Genomic DNA, 22,662 nt, shown 5'->3' with positions numbered 1-22,662 from the left:
ATTTCTATTAAAGAACCTTATGGAGTACAAAGTTATGGTAACACCACTACATTTGAAAGCAGGATGCAGATTCATATTGATTTAGTGTTTTTCCTTGTTTTATCATAATAATATTGGTTAGATACAAACAACTCAAATTAATGAACAAATTATCACTTCAGGTAATCTAGGAAAATCATTCTTTCTTCCTTTTAAAAAAATTATAAATTATGTTCTCTTCAATGACACTGATCTGTACTACTGAATGGTGACTTCTTAATCATGACATGACAAAATGCACTTTTTCTTTATTCATTCATTATTCAGGAATGTTTAATAGTGAGAAAATCTGGTGATTCAAGCACATAAACTGCTTTACATTAAATTATCAAGTATGCTTCATTCGCCCCTGATGAAAACTCTTGATTTGATTCTCAGGTGCACAATTGAGAAAAAAATCTTCACATTACCTCAGACACGACTTCATGTGACATGAGTCTCTGAATGGCGGCCAAACATAGCTGAGTAATCTTTGGTTCCTTCGTTCCACAACCCATTAGAAATGGCTGAACAACCTCTGAGCTGTTCTCTTTCAAGGCTTTATTTAGAACACATATAAAATGAATTATTAAATCTAATTCATAAGTAGGAATACATTTTTGTATTTACAACTAGGATTAACAATCTTAATAAAAACCACTTTATGTAAATACTAAAATGGAAATTAAGTAGTAAGAGTTGAAATACTTAAGATGGATACTACAGACTCAATATCTAAACTATCCCCTTTGCTACAGCTTTCCCATGCTTTTTTCCTAGCCCTGTCTTTCAGTTTTCCTCCATCTTTTGCTGTAAACTCTTTAGGGACAACTGCTCAGAAGTTCTCCTGCCTCAAAGAAGCACTCTATTTCTTCAACAGTGCAGAAGGGAAAATATGAAAAAGAATTCTTCTAGAGCAGAAAAAGTAATTAAAAATAGTATATACATCATCCCCATCACCCTTCTGAATGTTCGGAAGCTCCCTAGAATTTCATTACATGTCTTGAATTTATATAGTCCTAATTTCTTCAAGAAATAAACTCATTAAAAACAATAACATTGCTCGTCTTATTACTAAAGCATTACTTTAAATTAATTGGAGGAACATGCTGCAATTCCAAATCTTAATTTAAACTCCTTCCACAAAGCCAATTCTTTCAGAAGTTTTAAGGTAGCAACAAAAATGTAAAAAGTTGGAAAATGCACTAACTGTAGAATACCTGATTAAATTTACGAAATGAAATTAAATCACTAAGTATACACTTACTTAATGGCTATACAAAGATGAATAAGACAGGTTTGTCATCCTCAGAGAATTTAAATAGATAATATGGAATTCCAAGGAAAGAGAACATTAAACTTATGTGTTTGGTATATGGTTTTCAAAGGTACTACATCCATCAATTATTCTTTAAGACTTGTAATTAAGACATACAAATTTTAGTTTTAACATATTTTTCAAAAGAAATTGCTAGAAAGTCATCCATAATCACCATTAGAAATGTAAAACCAGTGTTAACATTAATTTCATCTTTTAAATTCCTAACTTTCTTTTCCAAAAGCTCCCTTTATAGTGTGCGAAATAAAGACCACAATTTTCTACAGCATACTCTGCAAAGTCCCTCAGTATGCCGGGATAAATTACTGATTTAACATAGCTAAGAGATGGCAAATATGACCGGCAAAGAACAGTGTTTCCAAAAAGGCTCCCTGCCTTACTTATTTCTTTGTTTTCTTAAACATAAAAGTTTTGATTCAAACCCAGAGTCACATATTTTCCATAACCATGTCTCAAAACATTTATATGAATGATTAACAAAGGACAGTAAAGCTCAAAAAAGTACTATTCTGAAGCAGTAAATATCCTACCATATTCATTCCTGTCAGAATCCATGAAGTATGACGCTAGCCCTAACTCTACTGAACGTGCCTTGTCATTAAATGCTGTTCAGGTAAACAAAAGTTTCCAACAGTAACAAGTTGCATTTATCATTTTTATGATGTTTACAGGTTTCTCATTTGAGTATCACAATAATCACAGAGTTTATATTATACAGCATGATTTGGCTCAAGTACACAAGTAAGCGGTAAAGCCAGATTTTTAAAATAGGTCTTCTAACCCCTGGTTTGCTATTCTTCCCACAACATTATACTGCCACTCTTTAAGGTAAACAGCACTTAATGCAAATCTAAGTTAAAGCTGTTAAAAGTATCTAAGAGGAACCAATGATCTGCACTGCTGTCTGCCTAAAGTCTTCAGAAAAATGAAAGAGACTGTTCTCAAAGGAGGAAAAAAATGTATTTTCTTAAGTGTCTGATAACAATGACTTCAAGACACACTCAAGTATCACACAGAAAAATCAGTGCCATACAATCAATGCTTTCTTTTTTTTTTTTTCAATCAATGCTTTCTAATCACTTAGAATTGTTCTTCACAATTTCATCCAACAAGGCCATTGTCATCTCCTGTTTCTTTGATAACAGCCATTCTGACAGGTGTAAAGCGACATCTCATTGTGGTTTTGATGTGCATTTTCCTGATGATTAATGATGCTGCGCATCTTTTCATATACCTGTTGGCCATCTGTATGTCTCCTTTGGAAAAATGTCTACATAGATTTTCTGCCTATTTTATAATCAGATTGTTTAGGATGCCTCATTTTTTGAAAGAATACTTCATTACTGTCTCTGAGCTCATCTTCTAAGCCAATGTTACCCATTCCACACATATTGATGCTGGTGCTTTTTTGACCTTACCATAAAATGTCAACAGAAAATTTCTGTACAACAACTAGGGTGACATTTTAAATAGCAAGCAAACTTACGGGATAACAAACAATGCATATAACTCAAATGATGTAATAATAATAAGAAGAACCATAAACAAATTCACTTATGCACCAAAAAAAAGACACCTACATGTTACCTAGCCCACAATGATTCTAAGATGCCATCAATTGTAAGATGCATACCAATTTAAGGAATACTGAAATGTGAGAAATCTGTGCAGCTTAGAATGAATAAAATAAGGTGAATTTCAGTGAAATGTATACAGGTCAATCACAGTTACCCAAATGTCTCAAGTTAGGATAAATCAAAATAGTTTTAAAAATAATTTTTAGGGACACATGGGTGCCCTAGTCAAGCTTCCAACTCTTTATAAATTTTATTTTACTGTAACTCAAAGGACTCAAACTTCTATCTCTTGCCTCCTTCACATTTTCTTTTTCTCCCAGTTTATATAAGAATATAATAATCAAAAAAGAAAGTTTCTATGTTATCCAGAATAATCAACAACAAAAAAGATACAATCTATTGATCTGTCATTTGAAGCACAGTGTGAAAATGAAAACATCTACCATATCTAGATCACGATGCAGTCAAATATAATATAATTTTTTAAAAGTTGGTTTTTTCTTCTTTTAAAAGTGACAGTAGTCTTAAACAGAAATTAATCTTGCTCTCCTAATTGAAGAGATAGGTGCTCTCTCTTTACACACAATAATTTTAATGACGTGCTACTTAAACGTAGCTTATATAAAAACCCTCCTACGGACTTAGACTTTAGAAATCACACTGAGGAGAAAGCTGTGTAGCAATAAAGACATCTTGAGCTAACCATTTTTAGAAATCATTCCAGGAAAAAAGAGGAAAAGGTCAACTCTTTTTAATCAAAACTCTCTATTTCAATTTCCTTTAAAATATAAAGACAGGTTTTTAGGGGGTCAGAAAAAAAATTTACTTTTCTTTTTTTTTTTTTTTTTTACCTAAGTTCTTTAATAAACATAACTCCTTTAATAGAATAACACTATGTTTGATAAATATATTTTATTTCCAAATTTTATAACTGTGAGATCAAACGATACACTTTCACACACCTGTAAGAGGTCCAGCAGGTCCCCATATCCTAGGGGTTTCCTTGCTCTGAGCAGTTTCACTGCATAATTGTAGTTTTTATCCTGGAAAGAAAGAATTAAACTAGGATACCCCACTATGAATCATATTAATGGGGATTAATAAAAGTTTCATTATGATAAATTTTAATGGTCATTAAATAACAAATTGTAATTCTTGTGAAAGAAATAAGATGTGATGCAGACATGATTACTATCCTCAAAACCCCTTAAAATTTAATTATGGAAAAGACTGATATTTCTAACAACAGTAAAAAAATATTTTTTAATGGTTCAAAGGTCTGAAAATACCTTAAATGACTCAAGAATAGGAGGAAAAATAAAATATGGTTTCATATTAAAAGCACATTATATGAAAAGGAAGGATTATTCAACAAATGACACCAATACAATCAGTAATTTTGCAAAAGAAAAAAATCTAGGTCCTCATGTCACTCCACATATTATTAAGAAAAGAATTAAACAAACAAACATAAAAAAACTAAAAGAAAAAAAAACTAAAAGAAAATAAAAATGACTATCTACTATGTGGAAGAAGGGCTTCCTAAGCACAAAGCAACAAATGAGAAAAGTTACATTATGTAAAAACGAAAAACATCTAGATAAAAAATTAAATGAATTGTAGGAAATACAAACATGATGGGAAGTCAATACTTCTGTTATATAAACAGCTCAAATAATTTGATAAAACACAAAAACTCAAGGAATAAATGGAAACTGAAAAAAAGAAATAATTTAACATATTCAGAGGAAAATGTTTAACATTTAAGAGAAATGTCAATTAAAATAAGAAGTCGTTTGCCTGTTCAAGTCCCAAAAAGATGTTTAAAAATAATTATCAGGCAAGAATATTATAAAACTATACCCACATATTGTTGGCAAAAGCACTATGGTAACAAATTCCAAGACCATGTTCGTTCACTTTAATAATTTCATTTCTTGAAATTTATCTTAAAAAAATAATTCTGAATACTGAAACATGTCAAACATAAAGGAATGGTTTAAAAAACCATAAGCACCTGCTAAAATATTATGAAGCAATTTTTTAAAATTAGAAAAGATAGCATCAAGGAAAGTATTTATAATATGATAAAAAAAATACAAAGTAAATTTTTAAAAAGTTCTTTAAAAATCCAAGGAAAAAAGAAATAAGAAAACATTACAATGTAGAGAAACTATGTGATTTCTCCGGCCCACTAAGTTAACTTGTGAGCATGGAATTAATTACAGCCCCCTCAGCCATTTAGCCTGAGTTACAGAAATAGCCTACCACAAGATCGCTACTTTACTGATGATATATTGAAATTTACTACTTCTACACTGCTGTAAGAATAGTTAACATAAAAACATTGAAATGAATGTGCCACTGCCCTGATTCAAACTCTTCCGTCAAGTAGCTCAGGAAATCACACAATGACATTACTTGAACAGTGTATCCAAAATGACTATTTTATAACTGATATAGTCAAGTGATCTGCTTTACCTTCTATTTCAACACCTTATTTGCCTGGCTAACTCCTTTTTAAGCTTTGAAACTCAGCTCAGATTCCCAGACTGGGATGGGTGCCTTCTCTATATTCCTATAATAAGCCTGTCTATACTTCCATCTTGGGATTTACCACAGTATTAAAATTCTCCATTTAGGGTCTCCTTCATTGTTATCTGGCTGATACAAACTAAGTATGACAAAATTCATCTACCTGAATCATCATAACATGTAAAATTATGGTAAAGACTGGGAAGTAGAAAAACACACTAGAGGTAGCACTAAGACTTACTTGCATTTTGGAGTGACTCACTCACTATTAGCCTACATTTAATGAGGGCTTACTATTTCCTATGTAATGTGCTAACTACTGGCAATATAAGGAAGAATAAGATACTGATCCTGACCTCAGGGAGTATGTCCTCTAGAAGAGAAAATTTCTGGCAAAGGACTTCAAAAGGCAAATGGAAGAGCAGGTAAGCTAAACAATGAACAGCAGACTCAAATGCATTTTCAAGTATACTTCCTATATTTCCATATAGATTATAAGTGAGTTACACTACTTATCTTTGTATCTCTTCTAGTGATGCTTGCATAATTATTTCCTTATTAAAAACATATTTACAGTATATTCTATAGATGTTTGTAAAGTATCACAGGCATATGTATTGATAAGACAGAAAATACTAAATAAAATCAGCAGATAAATTACCTTTTAACATCAGAAAACAACTCCAAAGTATATTTACTCATTCTACTTAAAGACTTTTTAGTAATAAGACCTTGTTGATATGAAAAAGATAATGGAAACTGTGAGAAAAGAACACAAATCATACATAATGGTCATCTATGTAGAAATTCTATATGTATATTGACAGTGGCTGAAAGCAGCCAAAGGTAGATGTAACCATTATGGTTTTGAATGGGTTAAATACACAATTTTAAGATATCACAACTTCATTGCTTTCTTCGTTTCAAATATTCAAAAAGCAGATCTCTGTTTATGTAATTTTTGTATAACACAAGCCTTCTCAGTCAACTTCAAGTATACTATAAGCTGGCTTAATAAAAACATTTTGTAATATATAGTAGTCAAGTGGAAGATTAAGGCATTTGGCCTTGTAGATGAAAAACTTGATGCTGCTATGTCTCATTTGCAGAGTTTTATCTTTAAAGAAAAAGGAAATTTTGAGATAATGATCTGTATATCTGAATCAATGCTGACATTACCTGGCATAGCATTCCCACTTATGTCAGCATTCATGACAGCAGTGAAAACAAAGAAAAATAAACATTAAAGGAGAATGCTTAAAAGAAGGGGAGATGTAAAGCAAAGATTTATTCTACAGTGTAAATAGCCTTCCCTTGGAAATTAAATCTAAGAAAACTAGAGTTTGGCTAGAATTCTATACTGAAATATCACTAGTCAGACTAGTTAATCCTACTTAAGGGTTCTGATTTTTTTAGCACCCTTTATATTTTCTGAATATATAGAGATATCTAAGAATTCAGTATTTCATTTCATTTGCAACTCCTCCACTGTTTGATATCTGTAACATTCATTACAGCACAAAAGTAGTAATCTAAAGTCTCTAGCTTTATAGAAAGTAAATACCTGTTAGGAAATTAAAATTTTTAAAAAGTTAACTACAAATTTTTCTTAGTATTAACTATACTCTAATTAGTTCAGAAACTATATATTAACAACTCTTTTCCTTAAGACTCTTTGATTTTCAAATATAAATTTTAAAATTATCAATTGCTATAAATTTTAAATTATCAATTGCTATAGATACTTGGTAAAAAAACAATGTTAGGAAATAATTTAAGTGCTAATATAGCTCCTCAAGTACATGGCTCTGGGCACTATGGATCTTAAAGCATGAACTATTTAATTGTAGGTGCATAAAGATATTTTCTAGATTGTTCTGAATAAAGCTAACTAAATTGAAATGAACAGCCCACCTAAATATTAAACTCATACTGACAAAGCAAAATTTTTCTTACTCGTTCTCAAGATTAACCAGTTACACATTTACTTTCGTAAAGAATTCAGCACCACACAGTGATCCTTGGAAGAAATCAGTCTCTTTAGAAAATCTTCCATCAGCTACAGACCCAATGAAAACTTCTACTGTTGGTGAATAACTAAGGACTTACCATGATATCAGCAATCATAGTAGCAAAAGTTAATATATTTGTAGTGATATTCTAATATGATTAGCTACCTTAAAAATATCCAGATCTTAATTTATCTTTAAACATTAATTTCCTCACAGTAGCTAATCCACCCAACATGCATCTCCCACAACCCACTCGCCCACTCTCCCAGTCCAACCATACATACCTTTGTCTTTACCCACCACTCTCACTATTCCCCTTCTCAAAATGTACACAGAGCATTATTCAACACTGTGAATAATGTTCTTAAACTGTTTGGTGTTTCAACAGATTGTTCAAAATGAAAGAAGCCAATGAGAAACAGATGCAACACAGAAGAGCTCACCCTAAAGGCAAATGTCCAGCAAAGCCTGGCAAACCTAAGTGAAATACACCTCCCACCCTTAAACTGCCCCCCCCCTCCAAAAGTCTTCATTTCATTTTGTAATACTCTTTGAAATCCCACCAATCAGGGATTTTTCTGGTATCATTTTTTAAAATATAAAGAGATTTATGAGAGCTCGAGCGATCCTTCACTATTTTGTGTAAATTAACAGGACTGCTTTTCTCCTATAACTGGCTGAGACCAATAGCACCATTAGAATGGAAATGCAGACTGAAGACCAGTGAAGTAAACAATGGTTAAGTATAAACACTTGGGAGGGAGGAGCTAGTGTGGAATCTTTGCAAAACCATGGCAGCACACTGTAGCAGTAACAACAAGGGCTCTCAACAGCCCTGGATTTAAATCTAGTTCCACCACTTATGTGACCTTAGCCAAATAACTTAATCACTCTGCATCTCAATTTTCTCTACTACAAAATAAAAGTATTTCACTACAAGGTTGTCTTTTATTAGAGTGGTACAAATGTTTCCACATGTAACAGATTCTCAGAAAATGCTACTTTCCTTTTCCATGTTCATTGTAGAGGCAAGAACAAAAAGGCACCAAAGAAAAGTAAGAAATAGACTACCAAAAAGTCTCAAAGCAGAACTCCTGAAATTCCTCCTTGAAAAGCAAATTCAATCAAAAGAATGAAAAAAATCTTTTTCCACCTCACTCCTTTCTTCACGCCCATACTGTCTTAGTCCTAGGATTCAACACTCATCAAGTACTACAAAATTTGTAATACTACACTATCACCTGTTCATATTATATTAAAGATAAAATAGATCTTGGAAGGTGGATGGAGAACCAATCTTTCATTTCATTCAATACAACAAATATTAACTGAATGCCTTTTATGGATAAGGTACATCTTAGGTGATTGACAAGTCCTTGCCTGTAGGGAGTTAGTAGTTTTAACCTTTCTGATTTCAGAGATTTTCATAACATTCAGCCTTGGCAAACCCAATTTGTGCATAAGTTACGGACTTTTACATGTTCTTTATCATTACAAACAGCATGCTAGGGTATAAAGGAGAGGCAACAGAAATCAAATGGCTGTTTTCTGTTCTTTTAAAGATTCTCCTTTTATTATTAGTGAAATTTTATTGTTGAATTTTAAGCAAAAAATTACCTGCCAAAATTTCGGTGTTTCGTGCAGCTATTGTTTTAACTTTTATTATTCCTGATTCAGCAGCCTGCAAGAATAAAAATAATTAGAACATAAAATTTACTATCAGCATGAATTATCTAGGGAAAGAAATCACACATGATTACTATTAGCTTTTTTATTTTCGAAACTTCAGATACTAAGACCTAGTAGTGCCATAAACATTAAATATAGTAAAATATGATTTGATTATTCACATGCAAAGTCAGCACTATAGCATGTTGCCTTTCTCTGCCTAGGGTACATCTAATCTCTCAGGAATTGAAATGTTCGTAAGATATAAAATAATCAAAACAAAGCCTAATTGAAAAAACTAGGTTTCTTTTCCCCTTTTCATACCTCCATCCCCATCATTTAAAAAATTGCAAAACATAAATGCAAAATCAAGTAAAACTGTTTTGGATTTGAACAGAATGAATAATCAAGCACTTTGTTATTACTTTTAGTTTACATTTTTTCAAATACATATTAGATTTTCATAAGGTACTTAAAATACTGCATTATAAGTACATTTAGCTGGCAGCATTTGTAAGTTATATAGCATTTTACACCATGCTACAGAATTGTGCTGTCCAATACAGTAGCCACTGGCTAAATGTAGCAATTAAGCACTTTATATGACTTCAGTCTGAACTGAGATGTACTCTACACACTAGAGTTTGAAGACTTAATATGAAAAAGAAATATAAACTATCCCTTAGATATTTACATTGATTAAATATTGAAACAATACTTTGAATGTATTGGGTTAAATTATATATTATTTAAAATTAAATGCCTATTTCTTTTTATTCTTAATGCATTCAAAATTATACATATGGTTTGCATTTGTGGTCCACAGTATATTTCTATTGGACAATGTTGACATATAACACTGATATATAACTTCCACCATAGAAATTCAGAACATTTTTTATTATCAAGAAACATACCTATTTTATACTTATATTGGTCTCCATACTTCCAAAAATAATATATAAATATTCATAAGTTATATGCCTAAGCTTTCCTATTAATTTGCTTGCTACTTACTCATTTATTTTGTTATCTCTTACTGCTTGCTAAGGGACAAGTGGTAGCAGGTTCTAAAGGTTTAAAATAATTATGGAAAAATACCAATGTCTTGTGGGTTCTTAGTTTGAGAACCAGTGGATTAATGCATAAAATAAATACCACTACGTATAGTACATGACCTTTGTCATTTTGTTGGTTTCCAAGCATGTGAAGCCCTTGCCTGTGTCTGGAGATTTCCCAACTTCATGAGTTTTGATGCAATATAGAGCTTATCTTCCACTGTTAAAAATCGAAAATGCCAGATACTTGCTTTCTCACATGTTCTGGCAGCCGATTCTAATCCAAAAAGACACATCTACCAGGGATTATGAATATGGAGCAGAGTCAAGAGAAAATTCTTTCTGACGACAGCAACAGTGGAGGTAACATCTACTTCCCAAGGACAGTAAACAGCAGCAGAACCAGTGGCAGCATAGAGGGGCCAGGGCTATATCTGAGGTATCCAGTCACTTGTTCAGCAGAGAACAGTAGGTTCTAGCTGTTTAGCTTCCCTTTGTTTCTATACTTTTTCTAAAGCTGGCTCTATCCAGCCTTCTACCAATTATGTGAGCCACTATATATATATATATATATACATATATATACATATATATGTATATATATATATGTATATATATTAGTAAACTTCATTTCTGCTTAAATCAGCTAGAATCAGCTTCCACTGTTCAAAACTAAGAAGCCTAATAGATACACTAGGACTTCCTTCTACTACTTTAAGAAATAGAAATGTCCCAAATAAAATGGCTACAAGCAGAAAAAGCAGAAATATAATCAAATTCTTCAGGGAAAGATTACTGATTTTCTAATTATTTGGGACAGTGCATATCAGAAACACCAGAGGCTTTAAAAAAAAATCCTGATGCCCGGGTTGCAACACATTCCAAGGAATGCCAGGGGGAGTTATAGGCATCAGTATTTTTTTCAAATCTTTAGGTGAGTCCAAAATGCAGCAAAATCTAGGAGATGATTGCAATAATGTATGCAAAAAAAGGTGGTGGATAGGCCCAAGGTGATAGTAATTGAGACAGTAAGAAGTGGTCAGATTCCAGATATACTCTGAGGACATACAAACCGTACCAAATTTACAATAAAAATTTAGATAAAGAAAAACAAAATCAACAAAAATCAATAACACTGAAAACATTATATATACTTTGTAATACTCACAACAACCCATCTCAAACTCTGTTGGGTAAATTTCTTACAGAGCCACATTGTCATCACTGAGATTACTTCTACCACCATTTTCAAGCTTTTCCCTTCTTCACTATGACTCTTTGTACCCTGTATGTGCTCAAATTCACTATTTTTTTCTGCTTCAGCATCAACAAAAATTAGTCTACTGAACCATCAAAAATACCAATGTCATCTGTACTGACTCTGAATTCTAGCCACTCTGACCTTCTTAACAGTTTCTAAAATCAGTCCTACAGCATGCTAGATACCAGATGTCAGTAAAAATTTCAAGTTTGCCAGACACTATTTTGATTCCCTGAGATAGTCTACCCATGTCTGTGTCAGAGATAAACTTAAAGAAATATAAATAAGTTATAAAAAATAAAAAATGCTTAACAATTATTTTCACACATCCACATTAAGGAAAAGGATTAAGAAGTGGGTTTTTTAAGTACAATAGTGCCAAAGTACTGTTTTAAAAGATATATAAACCAGTATTTTCATTCCTAAGCGCAAAAAACAATCACCAAAAGGACTATTTTTTGCCTTAGATATAAACAGATCTCACAGTTCCCCATTCTTTACATGCAGGTTTCTATTCTCCAACTTTGAAAATGTTAACATCTTACTTATTCTCTAGGCATTCTGTGTAGCTGGAAAGTTTCACTATCAATGTTTATTGACCACATTTGTATACCAGGGTCCTCCTAACCACCGCAGTCTTACTTCATACACAGGCCTAGCTACAACTTCAAGAGTGTTTTTTATAAATGGAAGTACTCAGACTCAGATTGCCTTTATGTATCAAGGATAGTCTTTGTGAAAAAGAGTCTTTTACTTCTTACTTTAAAAGTATCCTCTACTCTGATCAGGTATCTTGTATATCCATAAGGGAACTACTCAATTATAAACATAGTTATTTTTTTTCCTGAATTGGCTCTCATGCATAAAAGACTTTATTTTTTAAAGTTGCCACTTCTGGGGCAGCCCGGGTGGCTCAATACTGCCTGCAGCCCAGGGTGTGTTCCTGGAGTCCATCTGCCTGTGTCTCTGCCCCTCTCTCTCAGTGTGTCTCATGAATAAATAAATAAAATCTTTAAATTAATTAATTAATTAGTTAAGTTGCCACTTCTGTGGACTTGGACAGAGATAACAGGTTAAGGTGGGTAGTCTGATATCTCTATTCCTGAGTTAGGGAAAAAAAAAAAAACACCAAAATTAAATACACTGTAGTATTTAATATTTTTTACTATTAAAATTAATTTCTCTCAAGAAATTCTTTTTTCAATATTCTTTGCTTACTCACATAGACATACTCACCAGGGACTTTGGCACAGAAAAACAGAGACGAGAGAATGTGGACTCCTCTTCCAAGACTATCCAGAATATCTTTGGCCTCATTTCTCACTCAATAAACTCTTCCCAGCCAATCTCATAATTCCATGGTTTCAATTACTTTCTAAATGCTGAAGACTCCTAAATTATATTCCTGTTTCTCACTTGTCTCTTAAACTACAGGACTTATTAAACTAAATGTTTAAAAAGCACCTTAAATTCTAGATGTTCAAAATAGGTGTCATCACGTCACGCCCTCCACAAACTTCTACTTCAGCCCCAGAAAAACTTGTTTCTCCTTCCTATAATCTCTATTTTTCTGAACAGCAGCAGTATCCATTCTGTCACTGACTTGACATCTGGGGTTTCTCCCTCACCCCACAAATATGATCCACCACAAAGACTATGTGGTGAGTATATCTTATATTCTTCTCAAACCCCACTTATGTACCTTAAACCAAACTTCTCATAATCAGCCTAAGCTAATAGATTTCTCTACTTATAATCTTGGCCTCCATTCCTCCACTGTCTCAAATTTTCAATGGTTTTCCAGTGCCAATCCCTAGTAGTGTTTCTCAAAACTGAGTAGTGTAAGAACATGCTTTAAGAAAGAAAAAAAAAAAAATCTCATAGACCTACCCAGTTACTGACAAATCTAAGTAGGTATAAATCAAATTAGGAATTCCTTATTTTTACAGCTCTTAAATCATAAAATCAACAAATTCTTAAATTATAGATGAACCCAAATTAACACTCATTTAATGTGTCAAATTATGCTTTGCTGAAATTAAACAACTGCTGACAACACAAGGATAATAGCAGATTTATGGAGCAGGCTTTCCTGATTTGGTTATTCTTATAATACCAAAAGCAGTTACAAATAATTTCTCCTATCAAGTTTTTCTGTGGCAACTATCAAAACACCTTTCCACTTTTGTGGGCTGTCTATGGTTTGTACCCGTAATACTTTTCCCGTTCATCTTATTACATGTCTGTTCTTCCATTCTAGCTATAAGCCCCATAAGGACAAGAAATACATTCGATCCATCCCTCCTTATTACTAATGCCTCCTTATTACTAATGCCTAACAGTGCCTGGCATACAGAGTTACATAAAAAAAAAAAATGTTTCTAAATAAAAACATGGTAAGTTCTAAGTAAGGGCACCTGAGTGGTTAAGTGTCTGCCTTTGGCTCAGGTCATGATCCTGGGTTCCTGGGATTGAATTCCACATTGGGCTCCCAGTAGGGAGCCTGCTTCTCCCTCTGCCTATGCCTCTGCCTCTCTTTCTCTGTCTCTCATGAATAAATAAATAAAATCCTTAAAAAAAAAAATCTGACTAAAAACAAAAAACCTCTGGCTTCTAGGAAAGAAAAAAAATTTTAACACATCAAATAAAAGACTGAAATGCAGATTACATGTGGATAGCTATATATATATATATATATACACACACACATATATACAAATATATATATATAGTATCTCTTTCCTTTTAAAAACTGTAATCTTCAACAAGTAACTAATTAGTACCTCCTAGATATTACAAATGCTTTGCATTATGGTGAACTCAGAAGGATAAACAAGATGCAAAACTGACCCTTAAAGTGCTATTAGACAAAACAAAAACAAAACAAAACACAAATTAAAAAAACAAACCTAAACTAAGTATAACAGAAGATAAAATATAAGAGTTATAAGGAAATAGGGCAGCCTGGGTGGTTCAGTGGTTTAGTGCTGCCTTCAGTCCGGGGCGTGATCCTGGAGACCCAGGATCGAGTCCCATGTTGGGCTCCATACATGGAGCCTGCTTCTCCCTCTGCCTGCGTCTCTGCCTCTCTCTCTCTCTCTCTCTCTCTCTCTCTCTGTGTCTCTCATGAATAAATAAATAAAATATTTTTTTTAAAAAAGAGTTATAAGGAAATAACTTATATATAAGTTTAAATGAAAATTAAGAAAGTTAGGGCAGCCTGGGTGGCTCAGCAGTTTAGCGCTGCCTTCAGCCCAGGGCCTGATCCTGGAGACCCAGGATCGAGTCCTACATCAGGCTCCCTGCATGGAGCCTGCTTCTCCCTCTGCCTGTGTCTCTGCCTCTCTCTCTCCCTGTGTCTCTCATGAATAAATAAATAAAATATTAAAAAAAAAAAAAAAGAAAATTAAGAGGAAAACCTCTAATAAGCTTGAAAATCCTGGGCAGAAGCTCTAACAGTTTTTGCTCTAGCAACTACTAGTTCCGGGCACACAGTAGGTACTCAAAATCTATTTTATGAATGAAGGGAATGAGAGAAGAAATTAGAAAATTATCTGGGGGCACCTGGGTGGCACAGTCAGTTGGGCATCCAACCCTTGGTTTCAGCTGAAGTCATGATCTCAGGGTAGTGCTCTCAGGGTTGTGGGATCGAACCTTCCATCAGGCTCCACACTCAGCAAAGTCGGCTTGAGATTCTCTCTCCCTCTGCCCCTTCCCTTGGCATGCTTGCTCTCTCTTGCTCTCTCTCTTTCTCTCTCAAATCTTTTTTTTAAAGAAGAAAATTATCTTTAAAGTTGATTCATTCATGCAAAAAATGGATGAGCAACATTTACAGTGGGATCAAATGAAAGGCAAGATTTTAATTTAAAAAGATAGGAATGACATATCAAATAAAGGGCTAGTAAAAAATAAAAATAAAGGGCTAGTATCCAATATCTATAAAGAACTTATTAAACTCAATAGTAAAGAAACAAACAATCCAATCATGAAATGGGCAAAAGACATGAACAGAAATTTCACCAAAGAAGACATACACATGGCCAACACGCACATGAGAAAATGCTTTGCATCACTTGCCATCAGGGAAATACAAATAAAAAAAAACACAATGAGATACCACCTCACACCAGTGAGAATGGGGAAAATTAACAAGACAGGAAACAACAAATGTTGGAGAGGATGTGGAGAAAGGGGAACCCTCTTGCACTGTTGGTGGGAATGTGAACTGGTGCAACCAGTCTGGAAAACTGTGTGGCGGTTCCTCAATGAGTTAAAATAGAGCTACCCTGCAACCCAGCAATTGCACTGCTGGGGACTTATCCCAAAGATACAGATACAGTGAAAGACCAAGACATCTGCACCCCAATGTTTATAGCAGCAATGTCCACAATAGCCTAACTGTGGAAGGAGCCTCGGTGTCCATCGAAAGATGATGGATAAAGAAGATGTGGTCTATGTATACAATGGAGTATTACTCAGCCATTAGAAACCCACCATTTGCTTCAACGTGGATGGAACTGGAGGGTATTATGCTGAGTGAAGTCAGTCAATCAGAGAAGGACAAACATTATATGGTTTCACTCATACAGGGAATATAAAAAATAGCGAAAGGGATTAAAGGGTAAAGGAGAGAAAATGAGTGGGAAAAATTAGAGAGGGAGACAAACCATGAGACTCCTAACTCTGGGAAACAAACAAGAGGTAGTAGAAGGGGAGGTGGGCGGGGGGATGGGGTGACTGGGTGACGGGCACTGAGGGGGGCATTTGACGGGATGAGCACTGGGAGTTATGCTATTTGTTGGCAAATCAAACTCCAATAAAAATATACAAAAAAATAAAAATAAAAATAAAAAGATAGGAGAAAGTGATTCTGGACCAACAAAAGGAACCTCAAACATAGAAGAGGGAAACAGTACCATATATTTGGAGCATGAATAGCAGGCAATATATCTCAACTGAAGTAGGAAGGCATGTAAAAAAAAGTTGAGGGTGATGAAGCTAGAAAAGAAGGTTAGGACAATCAAGGAGGGTCTTAAATGCTATGGTAAAGGATCCTTTAAGGACAGAGGGTTACTGAGCTGCTTAAATATATTAAGCTAGTGGTTACACGTAGAATGGTTTATCTTTAGCATCATTAATACATATTAAAGGCCAGGCATTTGAAACCTGGAACTAAAGTAATAAGCTGAGAAAACAGAAAAAAAGAAGAGGTATGTTGGAAATTACAGAGTGAGAAGGAACAGCTGGCAATGAATAAAGAGAGCTGAGGGGGAGAAGATAGCCAAATGTGACTATGGTAAGCAACAGTGATAAATGCCACCAACAAAAAAAGTGAACTAAGCGAAAGGGCAAGTTTTGAGACCAGTAAGTTCAATTACAAGAAGTCCTATGTCAAGCGTGGGAAAGATACTCTGGTAGATGTGTTCAACAGACAGCTGGAAACACAGGTCTACACTCATTAAAGACAGCAGAGTCTACACAAATTTCGGAGTCATCAGTACTGAGGTAAGGCCAGGAGCAGGGGAGTAAGTAGATGACAGTGCTAAGGAATGAACATGGAGAAGAGGCCTGAAAACAGAACTCAGGACACACATAAATACACAAAAGCAGATGGAATACTGAAAGAGTGAGGAGAAACAGGAAAGTAGAGTGCTACAAACTTCAAAATGAGAAAACTGCAATGTGGAAAGAATGAATAGTAAAAAATAACCAAGCAAGGAGAAGAGTGGGAACAATGATAAGAACAAGTATGTTTTAAAGGCATTTTGCAGTATGATATAATGGAGAGAAGCTGCAGATGGATGCACAGGGATTCACAACCCAGTTCTTTCACTTTCTAGCTTTACTAACTTATGCAAGTTACTGAACCAAGAAAAAAATAATAATTTCCTCATCTGTAAAATTAAGATAGCATCTTGTATTAATAGAGTCAATGGATGCAAAGTCCCTAGCCTAAAGGAAAGACAATAGTTTATCAACCCTGAGTTAACTTCATAAAGATAAAGGCAGACTCTCCTTCATTTTTGTATTTCCCACCATGCTTTACACTTAAGACACTAATAAATTCCTTTTAAATTTTAACAGTGAGAGCAAAACCCAGCGTTTTATAGATGACTGAAAATATGCTCTATTTATATACAAGGAAAAAAGGAAAATAATTCCATTTTTGAAGTACATCTTCCTTTCTGGTTTATAAGCCAGAACAATGTCTTTTACTTCTTCTGTATCACTAAAGCACAGAGCTAAGATAACCAATATGTTTTCACTGATCTTTGCTCTCATTCATTTTCTTTATAAAAGTAAAAATACAATGATCAAAAACTTAGTCAAAAATAATGTCTTGGGGTATCTGGGTGGCTCTGTCGGTTAAGCATTTGCCTTCAGCTCAGGTCATGATCTCAGGGTCCTGGGATCAAGCCCCACATCAGGCTCCCTGCTCTGCAGGGAGTCCGCTTCTCCCTCTCAATCTAAGTAAATAAAATCTTTTTAAAAAATAGTATTTTACACTTTAACAACAAACTTCATTGGTTATGATAGTTTCAGAAATGTATAAAACACTAACTAAAAGCTTTTTTTTTTTTAAGATTTTATTTATTTATTCATGAGAGACACAGAGAGAGAAGCCAAGACACAGGCAGAGGGAGAAGCAGGTTCCTTGCAGGGAGTCTAATGTGAGACTCGATCCCAGGACTCCGGGATCATGACCCAAGCCAAAGGCAGAAGCTCAATCACTGAGCCACCCATGTGCCCCTAACCAAAAACTTTTTAAAGAACTCTCACTGTAAAATGCTCTTTGAATACTGCAATATTCTAGTAAAATTTTCCTAGAAGTCCTAGTGAAACATTTCTGCTTATATTACTCTTGAAGTTAACATGTAAACTATTTATCAGAAGAAAATGAACTTAATGAGACCTTAGGAACCTAATGTAACTTTTCTGGAATAAAGTCATAGAAAGAGCAGTCAAGAGAAAAAAAAAAAAAGGAAAAGAAACAAAGGCCACAGGCTATTTGCCTAACACAGTTATCTACAACTGCATTACATAGGAAAGTAAGCCTTGACCAAAAGGATTATGAACTCCTTACCATAGTTGTCACATGTGACTAGTGTTAGCAAGTTTTTTTGAATAAATTGTGAAAATTCATTTCAGTATATAAAACATTAACTAATTCTATTATGCTTATAAGAGAAAAAACACACTATCGGTTGTGTCATGAGTAATCTGTCCAACCAACATCAACAGAAAAAAAAAAAAAACCTACAGTACATTATAAAATACAGTATATAAAATACCAAACAGCTCCTGATTAAGAATGCATACATTATCTAGTCCTCATTCTTCACTGTCAAAAGGTTCTGAAAATGAGATCTTCTCTCTACCAGAAGAACCAACTCACTTGGTCCTCAGTCCCCAAACAGCTGGTTAAAGGAAGAATCCTGTCATGGTAAATAAATGGTATCCCATTCACCAAGCTAATACAAAAAACAAAACACTGGAAACTGAGGAATTCTACTGTAAGAACTTTTGCCAGACGCTTAGGTGGCTCAGCAGTTTAGCACCTGCCTTCAGCCCAGTGCATGATCCTGGAGTCCAGGGATCAAATCCCACATCGGGCTTCCTACAGGGAGCCTGTTTCTCCCTCTGCCTGTGTCTCTCTCTCCTGAATAAATTATTAAAAAAAAAAAAAAGAGAGAGAGAGAGAACTTTTGCTTTTTAAGACAAAAATCCCTGCTATCCAACTCTTACCAAGCCCAAATACACAAAAGGAAACAAAGTACACAGCATGGAAGACTACTTGCACTCTTTTATTATTTATATCCTTACCGATTTCACTTTATTAAAAAAGAGAGAAAAAAAAATCTGTTCAAAACCCTAATTCTGACCACCTCAACTCAAATGATCTTCATTCTATTCCTCTTGTACTACCCATTCCCTGGACTTATCATCCTCTAGGGCAGCATACTTTGGCAATCCAAAATTCAACATTCTCTTACTGTCCCAATCTCTATCCTTCTAGCTCTCCCACTCCTTAACTCCACTGCACTTTAATTAAATTGATGCTGCTAGTTCCTTCTCCCTTCCATCTTCTTCCAATCAATCAAAGTTTTGTTGGATTTCCTTCTTTAGGAACGCAACATAGATCTCACGATCTATCATCATTTCAATCACTTTTCTTGCCAACAGTCTAAAGTGTCCCAAGTCAACTTCTCCTCCACTTCTCGAATGTGATCCACTGCTCCCCTCAAACTTTCTATCTTTCACCCCTTACATCACTAATTACTCCTAGCAAAATAAGCTTGTTCCCTATCTTAGCAATGGAGGCTACAACTTTCTATCTCTCCACAATGTCCCTTCCTCATTCAAATTGATCACATTCAAACTCATGTTTTTTCTTCCTCTGTCAGAAGAAAATATGTTCCTTCTCAGACTGAAAGCCAATTCATTCACTTACACCCTTGAAACTCCAGCTTTCTCAGGGTCTTTGATCTGCAAGTATTCCCTTTCTCTCCCATATCCTTAATCTTAGTTGGCCAGTTGCCTCTTTTTCTTTATTACTGCTATTTCCCAAAGTTCCTTCTTTGACTCTGATATTCTCATTCTATATACTCTTCCAGAATTGTCTACCAGTCCTTTGGTTTCTATTATCATGTATAAACCAATATTTCTAAATCTGAAATTCTAGACCTTCCCCCTTAAGAATCAAACCATCATTTTCAAACATGTATAGTCAGTTCCACTTGAATGTCACAAATAAATCTTAAACTTACTATATTCAGGACTACTCACTTTGCCCCAAAACATCACCTCCTCTTAGGTTCCTTCTCTTAGTGATCTATCCAGTTTCCCAAGCCAGAACCTGGGAGGCATCACAGAGTTCTCTCTCTACCTTTATAAAAGGTGACTATGCTCTGGTAATTTTACCTTCTAAGTCTCTTTTTATCATGCTCTCTCTTTCACACATGCCCACCACAATGCAAGCAACCTCCTGTCTTCCACTACTGCTACCATCATGCAGGCAATCATCATCCATCTTTAAAATTTGCTCTCCTTGCCTCAGTCTCAGTCCCCTCTAATTCTTCCCACCAATACTGTTATAAAAGTGTTACTACGGGATCCCTGGGTGGCGCAGCGGTTTGGCGCCTGCCTTTGGCCCAGGGCGCGATCCTGGAGACCTGGGATCGAATCCCACATCGGGCTCCCGGTGCATGGAGCCTGCTTCTCCCTCTGCCTATGTCTCTGCCTCTCTCTCTCTCTCTGTGACTATCATGAATAAATAAACAAAATCTTAAAAAAAAAAAAAAAAAGTGTTACTACGTATGAACTTGATCATATTATTCCCCCACTTAAAAAGCTTTAATGGTTCCCAATTACCTTCAACATGAAATTTGACATGGAATATAAAAATACACGATTTCCTCTGGCTGGAACAACCTCCTTCCCTTCTTCTGTTGGCTAGCTTCTATTCATCCTACTCAGCTCAACTCAAGAATTACAAATTCTCCCTGACCATACTTCCAAGCTCAGTTAGATCCCCCTCATTTGTTTCCAGAGTAATGCCTGCAAACAGAAAATGACCAAAATGTTTTATTCATTAAGTAGATAAACATAAAGCTTCAGAGATTACTGCCTCTTAGGCACTGAATTTCAATTACACAGATATGATATGATTTCTAAGGCAAAGAAAAAAAATGTTTCATACAAATATTCCCTGACAAATTAGCTAGCACACTTGTGCTAAAAAAGTTACACTGCTGAAGCATTAAGATCTGCATTTGAGGACTAAGAAAAATAAGCAGGAAAACAAGGAGAAGGAATGTATTGTTGTTATTATTGAATTACTACTTTTATTTTAAAATGACAATGAAATTATAGCCACTATTAAAACGATTTAATATGCAAAGGCTAGATTTATAAATGAAAACAATTAGGATGCAGAAAACTGTAGAAAATCCAAAGATAGGAAGTAAATATCAATAAATAAGGCACTATCCTTTACCAATATTCTTTTCTTCTGTAACCACCATGATCAAAAAAGTAGAAATTACTAGAAACTTAGGGACTAAATACAGAAAGTATCATTTCTTTCTACCTAGTTTAAAAGGTACTGGGGGGGGGGGGGCGGGGAGACATCTGGGTGGCTCGGCAGTTTGGTGCCTGCCTTGGGCCCAGGGCATGATCCTGGAGACCCGGGATCGAGTCCCACATTGGGCTCGCTGCATGGAGCCTGCTTCTCCCTCTGCCTGTGTCTCTGCCTCTCTCATGAATAAATAAATAAAATCTTTAAATTAATTAATTAATTAATTAATAAAAGGTACTGGGGAAGGAAACTTCCCTTCCAAAGCAATATAGGCATTTACCACTGTATTGCACTGAGTTCTTGAGTACCCTTAGTAGTTCAGAATAAGTATTTTTCAAGTAGTAACTGTGAAGATATAAACCAGTATACAGGAAAAGCTTCTTTTACTTAGAAAAGCTTTGCCTTAAGGTCTACCAAGCACCATCCTCTCCCCATCCCCCAAATATATAAAACTAAAAATGTACCAATTCCTCAGAGAACAGAAGCCAAAATCTGGCACTGCTATTAATTCACCAGGAAAAAATTAATCAAAATATTTCTTGAAAGCCAAGTGTGCCTCCTAAAAAATCGGTCTTACTAAATTACTGCATTCTCGTTTTAAACTTGACACAGTAATGGTGGTTATTTTCCAATTCTTAAAGTGGGCTCCTAAACATATTAGAAGTGCCACCGGCACTTACATTCAACAAATTCTTACGGAGTAGGTACTGTGTAGGAAATTACGTATCACAGATAATCACACCAAGAATTATTTTTGCCACTATCTCAAACAATAGGTGCAATCACTAAGTGATTTGGCCAATGTTCAAGTAAAAAAGCTAATGAGCTTTATCAAAAGTTCTAGATTAGATGGACTGAGTTCTAGAACTTTGTGTAAGTTACCTATTTGGAATTCTGATGCATTTTCCAAAAGAAATAATTTAATAAATATGAATTAAATTATCAAGCAAATCCACAAAGGCTCTTATGTGTAATATAGAGAAATTCAAGTCTCTATATAAAGTATAAGAGCTGGGAACAGTCGGTTCTATAAATTATTGCTAAAATTACAAAGTGGATTTGAGACTTTATAAACAAGCATTTCTCTTACAATTAGAACAGCCTCTAAAGTTCTTT

At 34.6% G+C, this 22,662-nt stretch overlaps 1 protein-coding gene across 3 annotated transcripts in view; it reads right to left on the bottom strand.

The window, feature by feature from the left end:
- Window positions 1-22,662, bottom strand: part of MON2 (MON2 homolog, regulator of endosome-to-Golgi trafficking) — a 104,525-nt gene that overhangs the window by 79,569 nt on the left and 2,294 nt on the right. For 2 of the 3 annotated variants that reach the window (XM_025476759.3, XM_025476761.3), the window contains exons 2-3: window positions 9,099-9,162; window positions 450-577 (exon numbers count right to left, since the gene is read on the bottom strand). In XM_025476759.3, coding sequence (XP_025332544.1) covers window positions 450-577; window positions 9,099-9,162 — 192 coding nt within the window. Of the gene's footprint in view, window positions 1-449; window positions 578-3,896; window positions 3,978-9,098; window positions 9,163-22,662 lie in introns of those variants that run through there. The other variant, XM_049115112.1, reaches the window with a different exon arrangement.

The sequence above is a fragment of the Canis lupus genome, chromosome 10 (genome assembly GCF_003254725.2).
Source record: "Canis lupus dingo isolate Sandy chromosome 10, ASM325472v2, whole genome shotgun sequence".
In the NCBI taxonomy this organism is placed as follows: Eukaryota; Metazoa; Chordata; class Mammalia; order Carnivora; family Canidae; genus Canis; species Canis lupus.
The sequence above is the reverse complement of the archived record's forward strand: the minus strand, read 5'-3'. Positions and strand labels throughout refer to the sequence as shown.